At 38.6% G+C, this 18,500-nt stretch overlaps 1 protein-coding gene and 1 long non-coding RNA gene across 46 annotated transcripts in view; one reads left to right on the top strand and one right to left on the bottom strand.

Moving 5' to 3' along the window:
- Nucleotides 1-18,500, top strand: part of LOC144381424 (uncharacterized) — a 131,268-nt gene that overhangs the window by 102,675 nt on the left and 10,093 nt on the right. The gene's annotated exons all lie outside the window — the stretch shown is intronic.
- SORBS2 (sorbin and SH3 domain containing 2) overlaps nt 11,564-18,500 on the bottom strand; it is a 345,960-nt gene continuing 339,023 nt past the window's right edge. For all 45 annotated transcript variants that reach the window (XM_078069765.1, XM_078069763.1, XM_078069766.1 and 42 more), the window contains 2 exons: nt 15,177-15,283; nt 11,564-13,734 (listed from right to left, as the gene is read on the bottom strand). In XM_078069765.1, the coding sequence (XP_077925891.1) occupies nt 13,673-13,734; nt 15,177-15,283 (169 nt within the window). In that variant the 3' untranslated portion in view covers nt 11,564-13,672. The remainder of the gene's footprint in view (nt 13,735-15,176; nt 15,284-18,500) is intronic.

Raw genomic sequence — 18,500 nt, 5'->3', positions numbered from 1 at the left:
ATTATATATATTATATATTTGGTTAATTATGTATGTACATAATACATAAGTGTATTGTAAGTAAATATTACATAAATTATCTATAATATGTATTTCTGTTAGCCAGAAGATGGGGATTTGGAAGCTAAGAAATGACATATTTTAGGCTTATTTAACTTGTATGTAATTAAATATTTGACCTCACTATAATTTTCTCATATATCAGAAGAAATACATCTTAATTATAAAGAGTTTGAAAAACAAAGGTATCCATAATCACTAAGATATGGTCATAGTCAACATTTTTGTGAATATTTTTCTAGTCTCATTTCAATATCTATGTATTGGTGTATTAGGTTGAACCCTATGAAGTGATTGTTATTTGACTATATTTGACTTAAAAAATTGACAATTTCATAGGGCCAGCTTAATACATTTGTTCTAGGTACACACACACACACACACACACACACACACACACATACAACCTTCTATTTTCTTGGTACATATACATATATGTAAAAATATATATTCTCACAAAAACAGGATCAAAATGTTTTGTAACATTTTTTTTCACTTAACAATGTATTGTGAACATGTTTATACATCATTAAATATTGTTCCATGAAGTCTTTTAAAATGATTACATTATATTTCATAGTAAGAAGTACCACAGTTTATTTAACAATTCTTATTGTTAGGTATTTAAGTTTTTAAAAATTAATTGATGTCAAGAAATAACATGACAATGCATACTTGTAGCTAAATATTTGAACACATTCATAATTATTTATGGTAAATATATACATGGGATATATAGAAATAATATATAAAGATATATTAGAAATATATAGAGTAAATATATAGAAATGACATTGCTGGCAATAGATTTATAGTATTTTAAAGTTTTTGTTGTGAATTGTCAAATTGTCATCCAAAATGTTATCGATATGCATTCCCATAAACATGATATGGAGATAAACTTCTGCATAGTTGCCAATTTTCTAGATGAAAAATGATCATTTATTTTATCTTATTTATTTATTTATTTTACCTATTTTATTTTTTATTTCTAGGGTTGTTTAATTATTCATAAGCTTAGTACTTTCATGTTTGTTTTGTCTTTATCTGTTAAAAAACCAGTCTCTTCATGCCCTTTGATTTGTGCTGTACTCTTCACTGAACCTACATGGGTAGAGACTGAGCTCACAGTCTGACCTCTAGTCCCCAATTCCCACTCCCACTCCATGGCAGGATTGCTAGCCTCAGAACCAGTGTTTATGAATTTCCACTTCTTTGAGATCCATATCCAGTTGCCACTGAGTCTTCTGGTCTTTTTCCTAAAATATTTTCTGTAAACATTTCCTGGGCAGTACAGAAATGAAAGGATCTTGATGATTCAGTTGATTTTCTCTGTGTCGCCAATGATGATGTTGACATTTTTGCCATTCCAGTAACTTCTTCATATCACAGATCATATGAGGACAGAATTCAGAGCTCCATAATGCCTGGCTCCAGTCTTCTGGTCTGGTTGCTTATCTTATCACCCCTCAGTCCTACCAGGGTTTCTGCTGCCTCTACCATAGACTAGATCTCTGTGTTGGAACCATCAAAAGAACCAATGGCTGGTAGCCCTTTATCTAATTTTTCTGCTTCGTTCCCTCTCCATTTCTAGTTTTTAACTCCATTTTTATGTCACTTCCTTCTTTAGAACTGATTAACTTATGATGAAAAATTACAACACGTGTTTTATACAATACAATATTTTCTTTGAAAATCTTATTGGCTTCAAATGTATTTTTAGGGTTGCCTGGGTGGCTCAGTTGGGTAAGCATCTGACTCTTGATTTTGGCTCAGGTCATGATCTCAGGGTCATGAGATGGAGCCCTGAGTTGGGCTCAGCACTCAGCGGGGAGTCTGCTTGGGATTCTCTCTCCATCTGCCCCTTCCCCTGCTCTCTCTTTCTCTCTCTCAAATAAATAAATCTTTTTAAAAATGTATTTTTAAGTGCTGTATTCTGATTGTCCTCTTCAAACACCCCACCTCTACAACTCGGCAGTGTAGCCAAGAGGAGTATCTAACAGTAAATCCAAATGTTTGATGCTAATTAGAATCAGCCAAAATGGTAACTTCAAAAGGAGAAATGGAACTAGCCTTTATTTAGTGCCAACAATGTGTTAGATTCTGCTTTTATATTTTAACTCATTTACTTCTCAGATAAATGCTATGTGATTTTTAAAAATTGTACCCATTTTACAAGCTAAATGAAGTTGTCACCAGGTCAGGGCCACTTCCTTAGAAACCCAAGTGAGTCTGCATTTGAAAAATATGCTTTTCTGTTTTATAGGATTGGTGTTAGCAAAGCAAGTCATTCACTCTTTTATACTTATTCTTCTTGTAAACTGAATTCCAGAATGATCTTCAAATAACATGTCATTATCAGCACCCATACACAGTCAAGAAGGAAGCTTAGACACGTTTGGATTGGAAGTTTACATCGTGCCTTTGTTGTTTTAAATCTTTTCTTACAGGGAAAACTGTCTCCTGAGGTAGGAAGATTATTCATGACACCATTTAGGAAATAGGTCATCTCATCTGTGCATCATCAGTGTTGAGAAGTATGTTGTGGTTTTCAATGCAGCTGTCTAGCAATTTATCTTTGATCCTGAAAGAAATACCATGCCCATTAATCCATGGGCAGATGTCTGCTGAGCTTGTTTTCAGATCATCTGACAGCTGACCAAAGGCATAACTGTGTGTGTTGAGGGATATTGCATGGGTGGGAGGTCTAGATAGCACTAGCTTAGAGTTCATGAGCATTTTAAGATTCCTCCAGTAGGAGACAGAAGAAGGAAAAGAGAGGGAGGGAGAGGTAGAGATATTATTTTAGAAGTCTTGTTGTAAATACTTTGAACAAATAATATCAGTGCTTTTCCTAGGGAGTAGATCAAAGATAAACTTGCTATTTCCAACTCATTTCTGCCTGCCAGTAGCTGTGTTTCTTTGCTGAAGGCTTGGTGGGGGGAAAATGCCAATAATTCTATGGAGAAGCCTATGCTATCAACAGCTCTGTAAGTAAGCAAATCTTATGTTTCTGGGCTGATCCATGGGGACATACACAGGTTGTGAATAGCTTGATGTCTGTGTGTGTATTTTCTTCTGTTTTGAATCAAACATACTTTATTGACATTGAGTCACCAAGAGGAGTGCAGTGGAATTATCTGAAAGAGTCATGACTTGCTGTGTCAACAGCTTTGAGTGTCACCCTCCAGGGTGCTTAGTTGAGATGTTGGTGGCATTCAGTCAGGAATCTTCAAGCTGGAATGCCTTGAGTGCCAACTTTGTGTGGAATTTTGGTCTTGAAATCCTATTCCTTGTATCAAAGCTCATCTGCAGGAAAAAACCAGTGGCATTGGCTCAAATATAGTCTAATGTCTTTGAGCAATGACAATAAAAATGTGCTACTGGGTGGTATTACATTATGGACCCAATAACATCAGTATTTATGCCAATGTAATTTTGAGACCAATTTTACTTGATATGACTAAGTCATTAGAAAACGCACACTGATTCCAAAGGAATTTTTCTGGGGTAAGTATTATCTACAAATTCTTGAGCTTATAACTCATCATGGCCTTAATACTTGTACCCTAAGGAAGAACACTGATGTTTTGTGATTATCCAGTTAACAACTTCTGATATTAATAGCTGTCAGTTTCTATCTTTTCGTATTTTAATGCTGTCCATAAAAAGATATACATATATATCTCTTGTATAAATATATATGTATATGTATTTACACATTTGTAAATGTTTACATATTTGTATATATTTTATATACTCAGTGGCAAATAGGAGTTGATGAAATGTTTCATGCCATCCTCCATTCCTTGTGGAAGGGAAATTAGCAGACTGCTGACACTTCCCTTGAAGGCTCTTCTGAGTATGTATTTGAGATGACTTCTTAAAGCATCATATCAAGAATATCTGGTGATACAAAATAGGTCAAATAGCTTGGTCTTGTGGAATAACTGCCTGTCAAAGACCTCAAAAGAGACTGAGGGCTTGAGGTATCATCTGAAACAATCCAGGCACCCATTTATTTATTTTGTTTTGTTTTTTTCCCTCACCAGCTCACCCTTTCCAAGTTGTCCAATTATCATTAGAAATGTGTACCCCGTGGAGGGGGTAGCCATCATGGCAGCACCCTTGCAAAACCTGGGGATCCAGAGTTCTGAAAGGCTAACAAAGAGAATAATCCAGAAATCCCTGGAGCTTGTGGAGACATAAAAGGCTTTGGGTAGCTTCTCAATAGACCCTATGCAGACAGCTTTAACCACCACGATGAGTTCAGCAAGTTTGTTGAAATGAGATGGTGCTTCAATACCTGGTTTTACATTCTCAAGATTCAGCAAAATGCTGTTCAATGACCTATGATTCCATAAAGTATGTTATTACTGAACCTTCCAAACTCCCTGGAGGTACTCAAGTTCTGATTGATGTGCAGACATGTAAAAGACAATGGAGAAAGTTCAGATCAGAGTCAGGGACCCCTTTCCCTGTGAAGGATACTGCCACTGACTCAGATAGAGCCCTATGCTGTAGGGTGAGTTGATGGTGGGTTTTCTTGTCAATGCAAGTTGATGTGTAATTACCAATGAGTAAGAAGATCTTGCTAAAGTTTTACCCCCTGGGGACCTGGTATTCTTTTGCTGCATTACTGGATATACCACTGGCTATTTTTTTAAGCTGGCTCTGTGTGTGTGTTTGTGCACATGCACGCTCGCCAGGGGAAGGGGGTCTCTTCTCTTGGTGAAGGCATAGGCCAGAACTACTCAATAGTTATCTTTGTTATATCTTGTTTCAAATTCCAAATTGAGGACAGGGTTAGGAGGAGGGGGAATTGCAGTCGTCACCTCTGGAGCGAGGTACGTGTTCTGCATTTATCGCCCACTGAGAAGTGAGGAGCACAGAAGGAGAGGCCCTGAGAGAAGGCCTGGATTATTTTTGTAACGCTGCCATAATAGGGTACCACAGACCGGGTGACTTAAACAACAGAAATTTATTTTCTCACACTTCTGGGGGCTACAGGTCCAAGATCAAAGTGTCAATAAGTTTAGAATCTTCAGGAAGTCTCTCTCCTTGGCTTGTAGGTAGCTGTTTTCTCCCCGGGTCTTTACATGGTCTACTTTCTGTGCACATTTGTGTCTAAATCTCTCCTTAATATAAGGACACCAGTCATATTGGATTAGGGACCACCCACATGACCTCATTTTACCTTAATTACCTCTTTAAAAAGGCCCTACCTCCAGATACAGTCATGTTCTGATGTCCTGGTGGTTAGGGCTTCAATGTATGAATTTGGTGGGACATAATTCAGCCATACCAAAGACTGAGCTCCTGGTCTTGTATTTAAACAGTCACTATTACTGTAGATGCTAACTAGAGATGAGACTATTCCCACTGGTGTGAATGATTAGAGGGGCACAAGTGGATGCCCCAAGTTAAGCCTCAGGAGATGGCATTGTCCAGGTTCCCACTCAGAGCCCAGGCTAGCCTTGTCATGAGCTCCCTATGATCTGCACATCTTCTGGAAGGAGGTGGAGTCTCTCTTCTCCAACCAGGAGCCCTATGAACTGCTTATTAATAGCTGAACTCATGTCACCTCTTGACAAACCTACAGTCTTCTATGAGAGCCCCTGTAGGTGAGGGTGTCCTCTGCTCTAGATGGGCTTGAGCAGCAGACACAGATGCTTTCACCAATTATGTTTATCTATCAGCACTTGTTTGATTTGCACCTCATCAAATCTCACCTATTATCTTACTCCATACATACTTTCATATGTATTTTGTTCTTACCTGCAAAATTTGGGAGGAGGGACTGCTTTCTGCCAAAAGATCTGCTATTGCCAAATGTAGGGAGAATATAGAGACCATTAGGTCTCTGGCTCTTGGCTCTTTAATTCTGGATTTAAAAAAATGTTTAACAAAATGAGTGGTAGTATGATTCTCCTAAGCAGTATGGGTCCCCCCAGGCAGCGGTTCTGGACCCGAGCACATAGACAACTTGGGCTGGAAAACTCTTTGTTGTGAGGACATCCTGTATGTTGGGGAAGTTTGGCAGCATCGCTGGCCCCTACGCATTGGATGCCAGGACCCTGCACCCCGAGTTGTGGCAAGTGCAAATGTCTCCATACATTGCCTAATGTCCCCTGGGAGAAAAACCAAATTATCCTGGGTGAGAAGCACGGTGCTAGCACATTATAAAAATGCTTTAGATCTAACTTATCTATAATATATCTACTTTCAAAATAAATTTTTATCTGTTCTGTTAAATTTTGATTCAAAACCCGTGTACTTTGCTAACCCCCAGGATGGTTTGGATGTTGTATCCCATGGCTCTGCAGTTCACGTATATCTCAGTTTAATATCTCTCTTCCTTTAGCCCCTCCTTAGCTATAAAAATGCCTAATGCATGTGATGGCTTATGGTAGGGAGATAATAAATATTATTTTCTTTTCCCTCTTCATCTTTTCTTTCCTTCCCATAGTAATTCTTCAGATTACAACAGATTTTCTAGCTTAGTGGTAATTCTGTAATTCTTGCCTCTTGGCTTTGAAATAATTACATGTTCATAAATCCTGGGGATTGACTTTGACTTTTCCTCACTCTTTTTATAAACCTTGGTAATGTCAAATTAACTTAAAAACCTGATTTATTCTTTTTTTTTTTTTTTCAGAGTCCTGCTCAATATTAAGTGCAGGTTATAAAATAGTATGTTCAATATGATCCCACTTTTGCCTACATGCTGTGTACTACACGTACACTAATATGCACGTGCAGAAAACACCCTGGAGGGGTATATTCCAAAGTGTAATCTTTTTTTTTAATTTTTAAGAAGATCTTTATTTATTTATTTGAGAGAGAGAGAGAGAAAGCATGAGCAGGGGGAGGGGCAGAGAGAGAAGCAGACTCCCGGCTGAGCAGGGAGCCTGACATGGGGCTCGATCCCAGGACCCTGAGATCATGACCTGAGCCGAAGGCAGGAGCTTAACAGACTGAGCCACCCCAGGCATCCCCCAAAGTGTGATCTTTAACTTAAATGGGCCTGTTAGTAATTCTTTCTTCTTTTTGCTCATTTATATTTTCTAATTTTTTCTATAATAAGTGTCTGTTGTCTATGTAATTTAAAAAGGAAATAGAGACTATGGACTCTGAGAAACAAACTGAGGGTTCTAGAGGGGAGGGGGGTGGGGCGATGGGTTAGCCTGGTGATGGGTATTAAAGAGGGCACGCATTGAATGGAGCACTGGGTGTTATACGCAAACAATGAATCATGGAACACTACATCAAAAACTAATGATGTGATGTATGGTGATTAACATAATGTAATAAAATAAAATAAAAAAATAAAAAAATAAAAAGAAGTCATTCTCAAGCTTCCTGTAAAATCAGTGCAAGATTTGACACTTGTCTACTGGTGGTGTTAATGGTAGCAGGAGTTTTGTTTGAAGTGGCACTTATTTTTAGAAGATGCTGGGACTACTACTGAGTCACCCATCGTATTTTAGGGAAAAGGATGAAACAAGAAACCCCAAAAGAACAGGTGAAGATTTGCTAGGCAGATTTCTGTCTTGTACTGAAAGTTTTTTGGGTCAAGATATATGTATGTGCATGAGCTCAGATGGAATTTTCCTGAGCCGAGTGGCTGAATTTAGCAGTGAGCTAAGGCTTAGCAAGTCATCCAGTGGAGAATGGCTAGTGTATCCTGGGACTTAGGATATTGAAAAGACATCCAGTAAGCACACTGCGTTCCTAGAGCATGCTGGGCTTGTCTGTCTCCAAGCGGCTCAACAATACCAAGCACTTCCCAAAGCACCACCCACCGCGGAGCAGGCTTCCAAGCAGTCTCCTCTAGGGCCATAATGAATCACAATGAATCACAATGCATGGACAGGCTTATGCTCAATTAAAGCATGTCAATAATCAAAGTTACATCCTCGCTGGTTACTGTGTGCTTTTAGAAACCAGAGTTAGCTTTCCTCAGGGAAACACCGAGCACATACATCTCCCTTGTCATCTTGTGCACCACGAGGTGCTGTTATGAGTGGCTGGCTGCTCATGATGGCAGAGTTTGTGAGAATGGTGGGGAGGAAGGAGGTCAGTGGATGCAGCTGTTTAACTCTGGGTGCACAGTTTGATCAACAGTGTGTTTAGCACCATGCTTGGATGATTTAGGAGAAAGAGCACAGGCTTGGGAGATAGATAAACCAGATTCTGAATTTAATTTCCATTGCATATTTTCTATCAGCTTCTTGGAGCCTCAGCTTCCTCACCTATAAAATGGGCACAAAGCAGATGTCTTCTTAGATTTGTTTGAGGATAAGTGGAACGCGTGTAAATTACCGCTTGGTAATATAGCAGATGCTCAATATTCCTTTCCCTCTAGTCAGTTTTCAGGTTTGTTGCTGGCAATTGGCATAGACCAGGGGTTCACAGCCTTTTTCTGTAGAGAGACAGATAGTAAATATTTTAGGTTTTGTGGGCCAGGAGGCAAAATTGAAGATACAATGTACATACTTACATAACAAAGAAAAAAACCAAATTTCTACCAATTAATTGATGAAGTTCAAAATATAACAATATCAGGGTAAAGTTTTTATAATATAGATCTACCAGTGAAAAGAAAAGGATTCTTTTTCTGGGGAGACAACATTTCACTTAATTGGGGTTCAAAATTAGTATTCCCTGTCACCAAATTATATATATGCGTCTGTACAAACAATGGGAGTAACCGTGGTTATTCCTAATTTGCAAGCCATAAAAAAACAGGTAGCAAGCTGAATTTGGTCCACAGGCCTTAGGTTACTAATCCCTGGTGTAGACCATTTATTTATTTATTTATTTATTTATTATTTTTTTTTTAAAGATTTTATTTATTTATTTGAGACAGAGAGAATGAGAGAGAGAGCACATGAGAAGGGGGAGGGTCAGAGGGAGAAGCAGACTCCCTGCCGAGCAGGGAGCCCGATGCGGGACTCGATCCCGGGACTCCAGGATCATGACCTGAGCCGAAGGCAGTCGCTTAACCAACTGAGCCACCCAGGCGCCCCTAGACCATTTATTAATAATGCCAATCTCTGCTTGTGCTCTGACCCAGTCATTCATGATGAAGAAATAATTTGAAACCATAACCGATACATAAGCAACCGTTAGAAAGCTACAATCTGGAAAGGAGGATGAAATGATTAAATCTTTAAATAAACAAGCTTTTGGAAGCTGACAGAGTACTTAGTCTTTTTGATTAAATGCTTCTTTAAAGAATATCTCCTTTTGTGGCTGAAATCTGGAAAACAGTAGGAAGAAATGATCAGGCCACACAAACTGACCACCTACACAGAGAGATCAAGCAGAGAAAGCTCATGGAAACAGTTACTCAAACGGGTTCTTTTTGCTTTCCATCAAATAAGAAATGGACATGCCTGCTTTTTAGCGAGAGTGTAGCTAAAGGAAGGATTAAAATTTGGCCCATCAAATACCATTGGGTCCCTTGCTGCCACTCTTCCACTGACCTGGTACAGTTAATGCTCAGATGTGAGTCCATAGCAGATAGAGGCAGATAAGCAGACAGTGCTTTATAAGACCTGTCTGTATGGGGTTCGCAACAATGAGTCCTGCTCCACCTACGCAGGCGGAGGGGGGAGGAGGCGGGCTTCAGTAACATAAACGAGATGCCTGAAGTAATTTGTGGTGTATGTTGATGCGTGTGCATTGACATAAAATCAAGCAAAATACGTTACTAAGGATTAAACGATTCTAAAGCAAAAAATAATTCAATATTCCATCCAGAATGCTGACATCCACAATGAGAAAGCATGGCAGGACAGTCACACCGTGGCTGCCGCTGCTCCAGACCTCGCGGCAGTGTCTGGTATGGCTGTGACTGAAGTCTGGGCAAACCACAAAGGTGTTGAGGGGTTCCTGAGCTCAGGAAATCTTCTGAGGCATCTCAGTAGATTTTCCAGAGAGGCACAAACGGTTAATTCTCCAGTAGGAAGAAGAAATCTAGATTTTGATGCATGTGTTTTTAAAATCCCAGATATGTATTTTTAGAATGCTGATCATTTTGCAAGAGATTCACTGGAGGAGAGCAATGGGGAGTAACCTGAGTACACAAACAAGCATCCCAATCTTATCCGATTCTGATTTACCTAGTTAAATGACCCACAAATGTTCTGATGAAAACACGTACAAAAGAATATTCTGGGGCATATTCTTCACACAAAGGGAACACATTTTAGTGAAAAGCTAATATACAGTGGAAATTATCCACTGAAATAGAAGGGATCAAGGTGGGCATCAGGGTGAAGCAACATGGCAAAACACATCAGAACTGAATTGCCAACAGAGAAATATGTTTCTGAATATGTGAGACATAGATTTGGGAGAGGGGCAAAACACATAGAGCCACAAGGGTCCAAGGTCTATTAGAAAGGATCCAAGTAGGATAAATAAGATGTGGTGTGTGTGTATATATATATACACAAATTATATATATTTACATATATATAAATTATATATATTTATAGAAATATATAATGGAATTATATATAATGGAATGGAATATATTTATATAAATACATATAATAGAATATATATAAAAATATATAATTGACTATTACTCAGCCATCAAAAAGAATGAAATCTTGCCATTTGCAATGACATGGATAGAACTAGAGGGTATTAAGCTAAGTGAAAAAAGTCAGCCAGAGAAAGACAAAAACCATATGATTTCACTCATATGTGGAATTTAAGAAACAAAACAGATGAACATAGGGGACGGGAAGGAAAAATAAAATAAGACGAAAACAGAGAGGGAGGCAAACCATAAGAGCCTCTTAATCTCAGGAAACAAACTGAGGGTTGCTGGAGGGGAGGGGGGTGGGGGGATGGGGTAACTGGGTGATGGGCATTGAGGAAGGCACGTGATGGAATGAGCACTGGGTGTTGTATGCCACGGATGAATCACTAAATTCTACCCCTGAAACTAATAATATACTATATGTTAACTACATTGAATTTAAATAAAAAAATTTTAAAAAAGGAAAAAGAAAGAAGAAAGGATCCAAGTAGGAAAGCTAGCTATTTACTATTTGTGTGAGAGAAAAGCACATAATTTAAAATTCACTGAAAGCCTGTGGGTATTACCAGAGACTGCCATGCCGGTGGTGATAAAGCTTTTTAGGGCAAGAAGTTTTAAAATTTAAGGTGATTGAATTGAGAAAGTGCTTACAACTTCTTGTAATTAACTTCTTCTTGGAAAAATAGCTGTTTTTGAGGCATAAATACTTTTAAATGTGTTGTTTTAGCTGAGTAGTAATTTCCAGCCAGAGAGTATTTAGCAAATGAGCTTTAGTGGCAGGTTTAAAGAATATTTCTTCTGGGAGCTGATGCATATACATCTTTTCTCCATTTGTGTCTCAAGAGAACATAGAACAAATGCAATTTCTCTTGGTTTATCAAAGAAATTGGGGTAAACTACACAATTTTCTTAAGGATAAATGTCAAAAAGAAAAAACTGAAGTATACTTCCAAGCAAAATTTATTAGGTGTCTATTCAAGAAAAACACAATGACCTTCGCTTGTAAGAATTCAAAGTCAATTACCTGAAAGCCAGGTACGAATATTTTTTTCTTTTAAAATCAGATACAGAGAGTAGAAACAGTAATTTTTCTTAAATATGACAGGCAACAGATATTGAAATCTTTTCTCATAAATGGCATCAAAGATAATTATTCATTTATCAGCAAAGCTGCATGCAGTTGACTTAATTTCAAACCGAAAGCCTTTAAGATATAAAGCTGGTTGTGAACTTGACAGTTACCAAGGTAGGCTACTCAAAGATGTTTCTTTACCTTCTTACTAATGAAACTCCTCTGTAATCAGTACACTTCAGTTTGGCTGCTAAGATCTTTTAAGTCCATAAACTTTTGCATAAATGCTATCTTATAGAATTGCACAATCAAGGCGTGCTTGTGATCTGTGGGATATGTAAAGGATAATCTGTTGGAAAGTGTTTTAGCTTAGTTTAAAGTGAAAGATAAAGACCAAATTAAGAAATTCCCATTGTCTCGACAACTAAATAATCTGTACAAAAAAAAGAGCAAACATATGTACAAAATTCTAGAGTCTACATACATTGTGAAAAGATCAATCACTGTCCACAGAAGAAAGCCATAAAAAGTTTTATCTATAAGGTGCTCAAGATCCAAATATGAATAGTTCTTATGCAAAGTCATAAGAAATACAAAGCTAGTTCTCAAAGTATGTGTAATTCAGGCACTGCTAGCCACATTAAATCTTTCAGGTCCCAAAGCCATTTTGTAAATTTCTACTTCAGGGCAGAAAATATAACCTGAATGATTTAACATTGCTTCTAAAAAGTGCCTCATGGATTCCAAGGAAATATTTTACACACACCAGGAAAATCAGGCTCAACATATTCCTGTCCTCAAATGTTGCCAGGATTCTGAGTTCCATAGAAGAAAAATAACTATTGTAGTAAAAATAATTGTATTGATCATAATCCTTGCTAAAACCAGCCTTAATACTTGTGATGCTTCTGAAGTACTCTATTTCTATAAAATCACGTGTGGGATTCCTTTACATTTCCATAAAATGTACAACATACCATATGGATTGTCTGTTCTTGCACAATCTCAAATGTATGTGTGTGCACACAGTGAAAGCTTACTTATGAATATTGCTTACAGATACTTTCAAGTGTCTACGTTAGAATAATTCTTTGCACCTCTCACTAACACTGCTTTTATTAAAATTTTACCAGATAAATAAAACACTAAGAGCTCATTGTTCATGATGCTGATTATTACATTTTAATATAAAATAGCAATGCAACTTTACAACACAATAGGTTTTTGTTTTTTGTTTTTTGTTTTTTTGTAGTCTAGCTAAACCTCTTATACTCTCATGATTATTACCAAAGGCTCTTATTCACTTACGGTTTGCACTTCTAAAAAGTACAGAAAAAAAAACTGCAGGAAAAGACTCCTATTTGAAAACTCACATTCAATCAACAAAATCACACTCATCCGAATTAACTTTCCTACGCTTGCTTTAGATTTTGTAATCACTGTGCGTATTACAATATATAAGTGCAGGCAAACAATAGCTGAAGTACAGTTTTCATGTCGTGTAAACCAGGACACTAGGCAAACTCGTGAAAGGAAAATATACTGCCAAGCTAAGAATGTGAAAATGCAAACCACAGCATTTAGGAATAAACAATCTCTGGTTGCCTGAGGGGAGAACGTCGTTGAAAGTGGACTTGAGAGATTCTTCAGATATTTCCTTTTTTTTTTTTTTTTTGCCTCAAATACTTAACCCTTTCTAACTATAATGCTTTTCTTTCTGATCTCGCATAGCGACTTTTCAAAGTTTAGAGCAGAAATCAGGAATATGCACGTTCACACGGAAGCAAGTCTCCAGCCTCCCCCGGGCTCGGCAGCGGCGGTCCCTTTGCTGGTGGTTTGGAGGCAGGTAGAGATGGTGAGGGGTGGGTGACTTCCACAGGAGACTGGAAGGCAGGACAGCGGGAGGCCTGAGGGGCTCTTTCGGGCAAGGTTATGCAGATGTGGTGCTGAAATGCGGCATAAAAAGGAGGGAGAGTGATTCACAGCCTCTTGACATAGTTTCCGGGAAAAGTACCAAAGAATTTGGTTCTTCTTGAGGTTCCTGAAAATAGAAGCAATCAATGAAATGAGCAACGATGAAATATCAGTTTATGTATGTGGGCTTGAAAACTCTTCAGTTTCGAGAACCTTCACGAAGAAAGCAAGCCTTGTGGGCTTTGGAAAAGAAAGAAAGCTCACATTAAGACCCTAGGAAGACTAAGGGAGCAGTTTTCTCTGTACTGCCTGGTGCCTTCATTGCTTCTCAAGCTGAAAAGCTGCCCTCCCAGACACAACCAGGCTAAACAGAAAAGCTCAGCCTCTCAGCCCGAAGGGAAAGACCATCCTGCTGAGGAGGTGGGTTTTTAACGTAATGATATTAGGCGGGACGATGTTCCATCGCCAAGGCTGCTAGACAAGAGTGAGGACCAGAAAGCTCTCGGGAAGTGACGTTCTCAAGTGCAATCTGAATCAAGTCAAGGCTGAGCAGTGGAGCTCAACAGCAGGGCTCGGTGAGCAAGGGGTCTGTCACCCCTCTTCAACAGGGGGTTACGTGTCCCATTGTATGATCTTGTCTACAAATGTTTTCTCAGAAGAGCTCTAGTCTTCCTTTTTTTTTTTTTTAAAGCTTTATTTATTTTGAGAGAGAGAGAGAGAGAGAAAGAGAGTGCATAAGTGGGGGGAGGGGCAGAGGAAGAGGGAGGGAGAGAATCCTCAAGCAGACTCCTGCTGAGCAGGGAGCCTGAGGTGGGTCTCAATGTCATGACCCTGAGATCATGACCTGAGCCAAAATCAAGTCAGCTGCTCAACCAACTGAGCCACCCGGCACCTCCTATTGTTCTTTTAAGAAAGTAAGAATGGGGTTGTCTTTTAAGTGGTAAGAATGGAACTTCTCCCTACTTTTACCAAAAATTAAAATGAAGATGAATCATTGAACTTTAGGGTATTTAACATCAGACCTAGTATAAGTAGATGAATTGCTGACTTCATTTTGTTTTCTCCAATTAGATCCTCACTGCTGACACCTAACATTGCCCACTGAACAGAGTGTTAATATTTCTCATCTAGGAAACACTGTTGTTATGGTTCTTAGATCTCAGTCTTTCCTGGTTGGTGCTATTCAAAGAAATTTTCTTCTCTCCATTGAATTGGAAATAAAACCAGCAGAAAATCACATATACCTGAAGCAGTAAAGAGTAAACCATATTAAAAATGCAATGCAGGGGTGCCTGGGTGAGTCCGTCAGTTAAGCGTCTGACTCTTGATCTCAGCTCAGGTCTTGATCTCAGGGCTGTGAGTTCAAGCCTCGGGTTGGGCTCCATGCTGGGAGTGGAGCCTACTTAAATAAAATGCAATGCAATGTTGCTTTGGGATTACATGGTGCATATGTAATATGTGGAAGATCAGGGGCATCATGAAATCAAAGAAAGCTTGACTATCACAAATGAGCAAATGCAAGCAAATTATAAAATGGCCAAAGGCATCTGAAAGGAAGTGTTCACATACCCACAAACCATCCATCGTCACACTTTTCCATCACATCAATGACATCACTTTCTCTGAGCTCCAGCTCATCTTCATTCCTAGGAGTATAGTTATACAGAGCCTGAAACCTTAAACAGGACAAATGGATGTGTTTAAAGACAAATCTTTACACCTTTGTGAAACTACAGAAGATTGTACGTAGTCATTTTACTTTGAACATTTCTATCCTTATTAACATGTAAAATTAGATAGTGTAAGTCTTTGGTAAGCATGTAACATAAATAGAAATATTTGGACTTTCATGGGGCTTAGACCCACTCTGATAGCATTTCAAAACTACAAGGAGGAATATTTGTTGTAATATCCACAAGTTGGATTAAAACATTTTGACATTTATAAATCAGACCTGTATTCCAATTGTCTAGTGATAGATATCATGAGGACATTAAATAATAGTACAGATTATAAAAGAAGTAATGTGTGCATTATTCAGCAATTAACAATGAGAAGGGATTACTGAAATAATTTTGTATCAGAAAGAATTACTGATAGAATGCTATCACTTTCCTTTCTCTGCCTGAATTCATGGAGAGCCTTTATTTTGGTGACATTGCCTGAATTCATGGAGAGCCTTTATTTTGGTGACATTGATCAGTAAAATCGAATTTGTGGTAATAAAAGAGTATTTATTTTAATGCATATTAATGTGGACTGGCATTTTGGAAAGTGAAAACACAAATTCTAGCATCTGCACAGCTCAGGAAGCATTTGATATGCAGAGAACATGAAAACTTCATATTACTACCAAAATATTACCAGTATCATGAGGGGGATTTAAAAAAATCAGTGAATTTGTTTTTGCTGGGTCTTCTAACAGTTATGTAATTCTGCCAATATATGATAATAAGAACCACATTTCAGGGCACTCTGGATTTTTTAAAGTCAAGTTTAGAAAGCAGATAATGTTGAATACTGCTGGGACAAGAATGATTTATTTCTAATTACTTCCTTCAGTCAGAAAATCACATTTTGGTGGAACAAAGCTTTCCTATCATTTGAACTCTAACATGTCATAAATCAGGGACATGGCTCCATTGGCTTCCCTCTCTGTCCATGAAAGTTTTCAGATTGGGGGACCCAGATAAAGCTGACTTCTGGCAGGCGTTGGGCGCGGTGGTAGTTGTCTGGGAGAGAGCTGGTAAGGTGTGGTGCTTAACATCTCCTGGAATACATTATCTACCCCGGCGGCACCAAACCCTGAGATCACACCTGAGAGATTTCTTTCCCTGTTAATATTTTGTCCTCCCAGAAAATCTTTTCTGCCCCTTGTACTCTGTTGAAATTGGGCATCTAATGTCTTCTGTTGAGAAAGGATTCTGATTGTGGAGAAGGACAGAGAAAGGTAGCCAGATTCCCAGAGCAGTGGTTAAAAAAAAAAAAAAAAAAAGACAGGGAAGGGTTGAATACCAACACTGCTTAATTTGGGTGTTTGCATGGGGCCAGCCCTGATTGGAGTAGACAGATTATTTTGTTGTTTGCTTTAAGGATTTGATTTTGAGGCTGCTTAGGTGAAGGGATGGTATCTTTTGTATATTCATATGGGGAAAGTTGATTTCAACCTGGTCCCTTTTCTGATGTCACAGTCATTCCTGGGCTAATTCAGTGGATATACATTGAAGCTCTCACTTGGGGAAACACCCTGATTCTCTGATTGAGCTTTACAGACTTTGGCCTTCTTTCCCCCAGGCGCTTGTCCAACCTCATATGGAGAAAGGCCTATTTAAGCCACCAAACCCCAGCTGCTTGAGGAATCTCAAGGTCCCAAGAGCTAAAAAAAACCCCACCAAAATTGGCACAAACTCCTACTTCACTTTGGTATGACAAAAACCAGTGTGCTTGTCAAAATTTACTTACCATTCAGGTTTAATTATGCCACAAAAAAAAAAAAAAAAAAGAAAGAAAAAAAGAAAAAAAAAAGAAAGAAAAAATTGGGAGTTTCATGGAAACACAAACAAACCTTCCGGAAATCCCCCCCGCCTCTGTTGGCTTTCAAAATCAGTGTTGCACGACAGGAAATGCAGCCGAATTACAATTAAAATGCTATTTTGAAAGATGTATTGGTGAGATGAATGATGGTGGTGGGATCAGGATGCTTCAAAAAGAAATTTGTCTTTTAAATAAGCAATGCTCAGCCAAGCTTGAAGCTCTCTCTATAAACTTGCAACTTTTCCTATGACATGGTTTATCACCATTCTGAATTGCAGCAACATTATAACATGATGTTCCTATTTGCACTCCAATCTAGTTTTTAGATGAAAGAGATTTAGTGACACCCCACAATCCCACTCATTGGGCTTGTAATCGGATAGAAATTTAGTACAGAATGTTTTCCAATGTCCATAGCAGGGCCTTGAAAATGTGCCTTTTCCCACCTGTGAGCTCTGTGGTTGCATAAATACCCAAATGACCCCACGTAGAAGTATTAACTTTATAGGACATAAAACGGTATAACATAATGTACCTATCAATTCATAAACTCCTTAACAGCTGCTTAAATACAATGTGTTGGTAATGCAATAGACCTGAACAGGCCTGGAATTTATTTTTTTTGGTGATGTGTTCCTATCATCTGTATGAATAAGGAAACAAAGCAAAACTTTAGAATTACAAGTCTTATTTGATTTTTCCCCCCCCAATTAAGTGAAGCTTTAAGTGATTCTTACTTCCAACCTGTTCTTTTCATAAGCTTTTCCCTAAGGAGCAAAGCTTTCTGGCTGTACTCGGTGAGAGGTTAGAGATAGTTTCTGAAGAGCATGCTGTTAGCTCAGTGCCAGGTCTCTGAGGAGTGACGAGGGGGTCAGTGGTGAGGAAGGCACCAGGCCCCACAGAAGGCCCTGCTGACTTGTTTCACCCCAGGTGAGCAGAATGTGGGCAGCAGGCTCCAGAGGGAGGCTCTGCTGGTGGTCAGGTTGGCCTGACAAGGTTTTTAGTTCCCTCCCTGCTCCTTCCCAGGGGTCTAGCTCCTGACTTACAGACTAGGCAGTGGGCAGTAGGAAGTAGATAGCCTCTGAACATCTGTCATGGGCAAAACGGAGCAGGAAAAACACACACACACACAAAGAGAATCTTAAAGACAATGTGTGACACCTTCAATTTAAATTGACTCATAGGTCAGAAAGGAGAGGGAATTTGAAAGTGTGGAAAAGCATTTAACTGAATGACAGTGAATGTCTTTAATACACTGCCATTTCCAAAGACCTTTGTAAGAATGTAACTCTGGAATTATGTTACTAACTTAACACTTCTGGTCTACTTTGACATTCTTCTGGTCTTCAAATAATGTGT

Source organism: Halichoerus grypus, chromosome 3, assembly GCF_964656455.1.
Source record: "Halichoerus grypus chromosome 3, mHalGry1.hap1.1, whole genome shotgun sequence".
NCBI classification, from domain to species: domain Eukaryota; kingdom Metazoa; phylum Chordata; class Mammalia; order Carnivora; family Phocidae; genus Halichoerus; species Halichoerus grypus.
The sequence above is the reverse complement of the archived record's forward strand: the minus strand, read 5'-3'. Positions and strand labels throughout refer to the sequence as shown.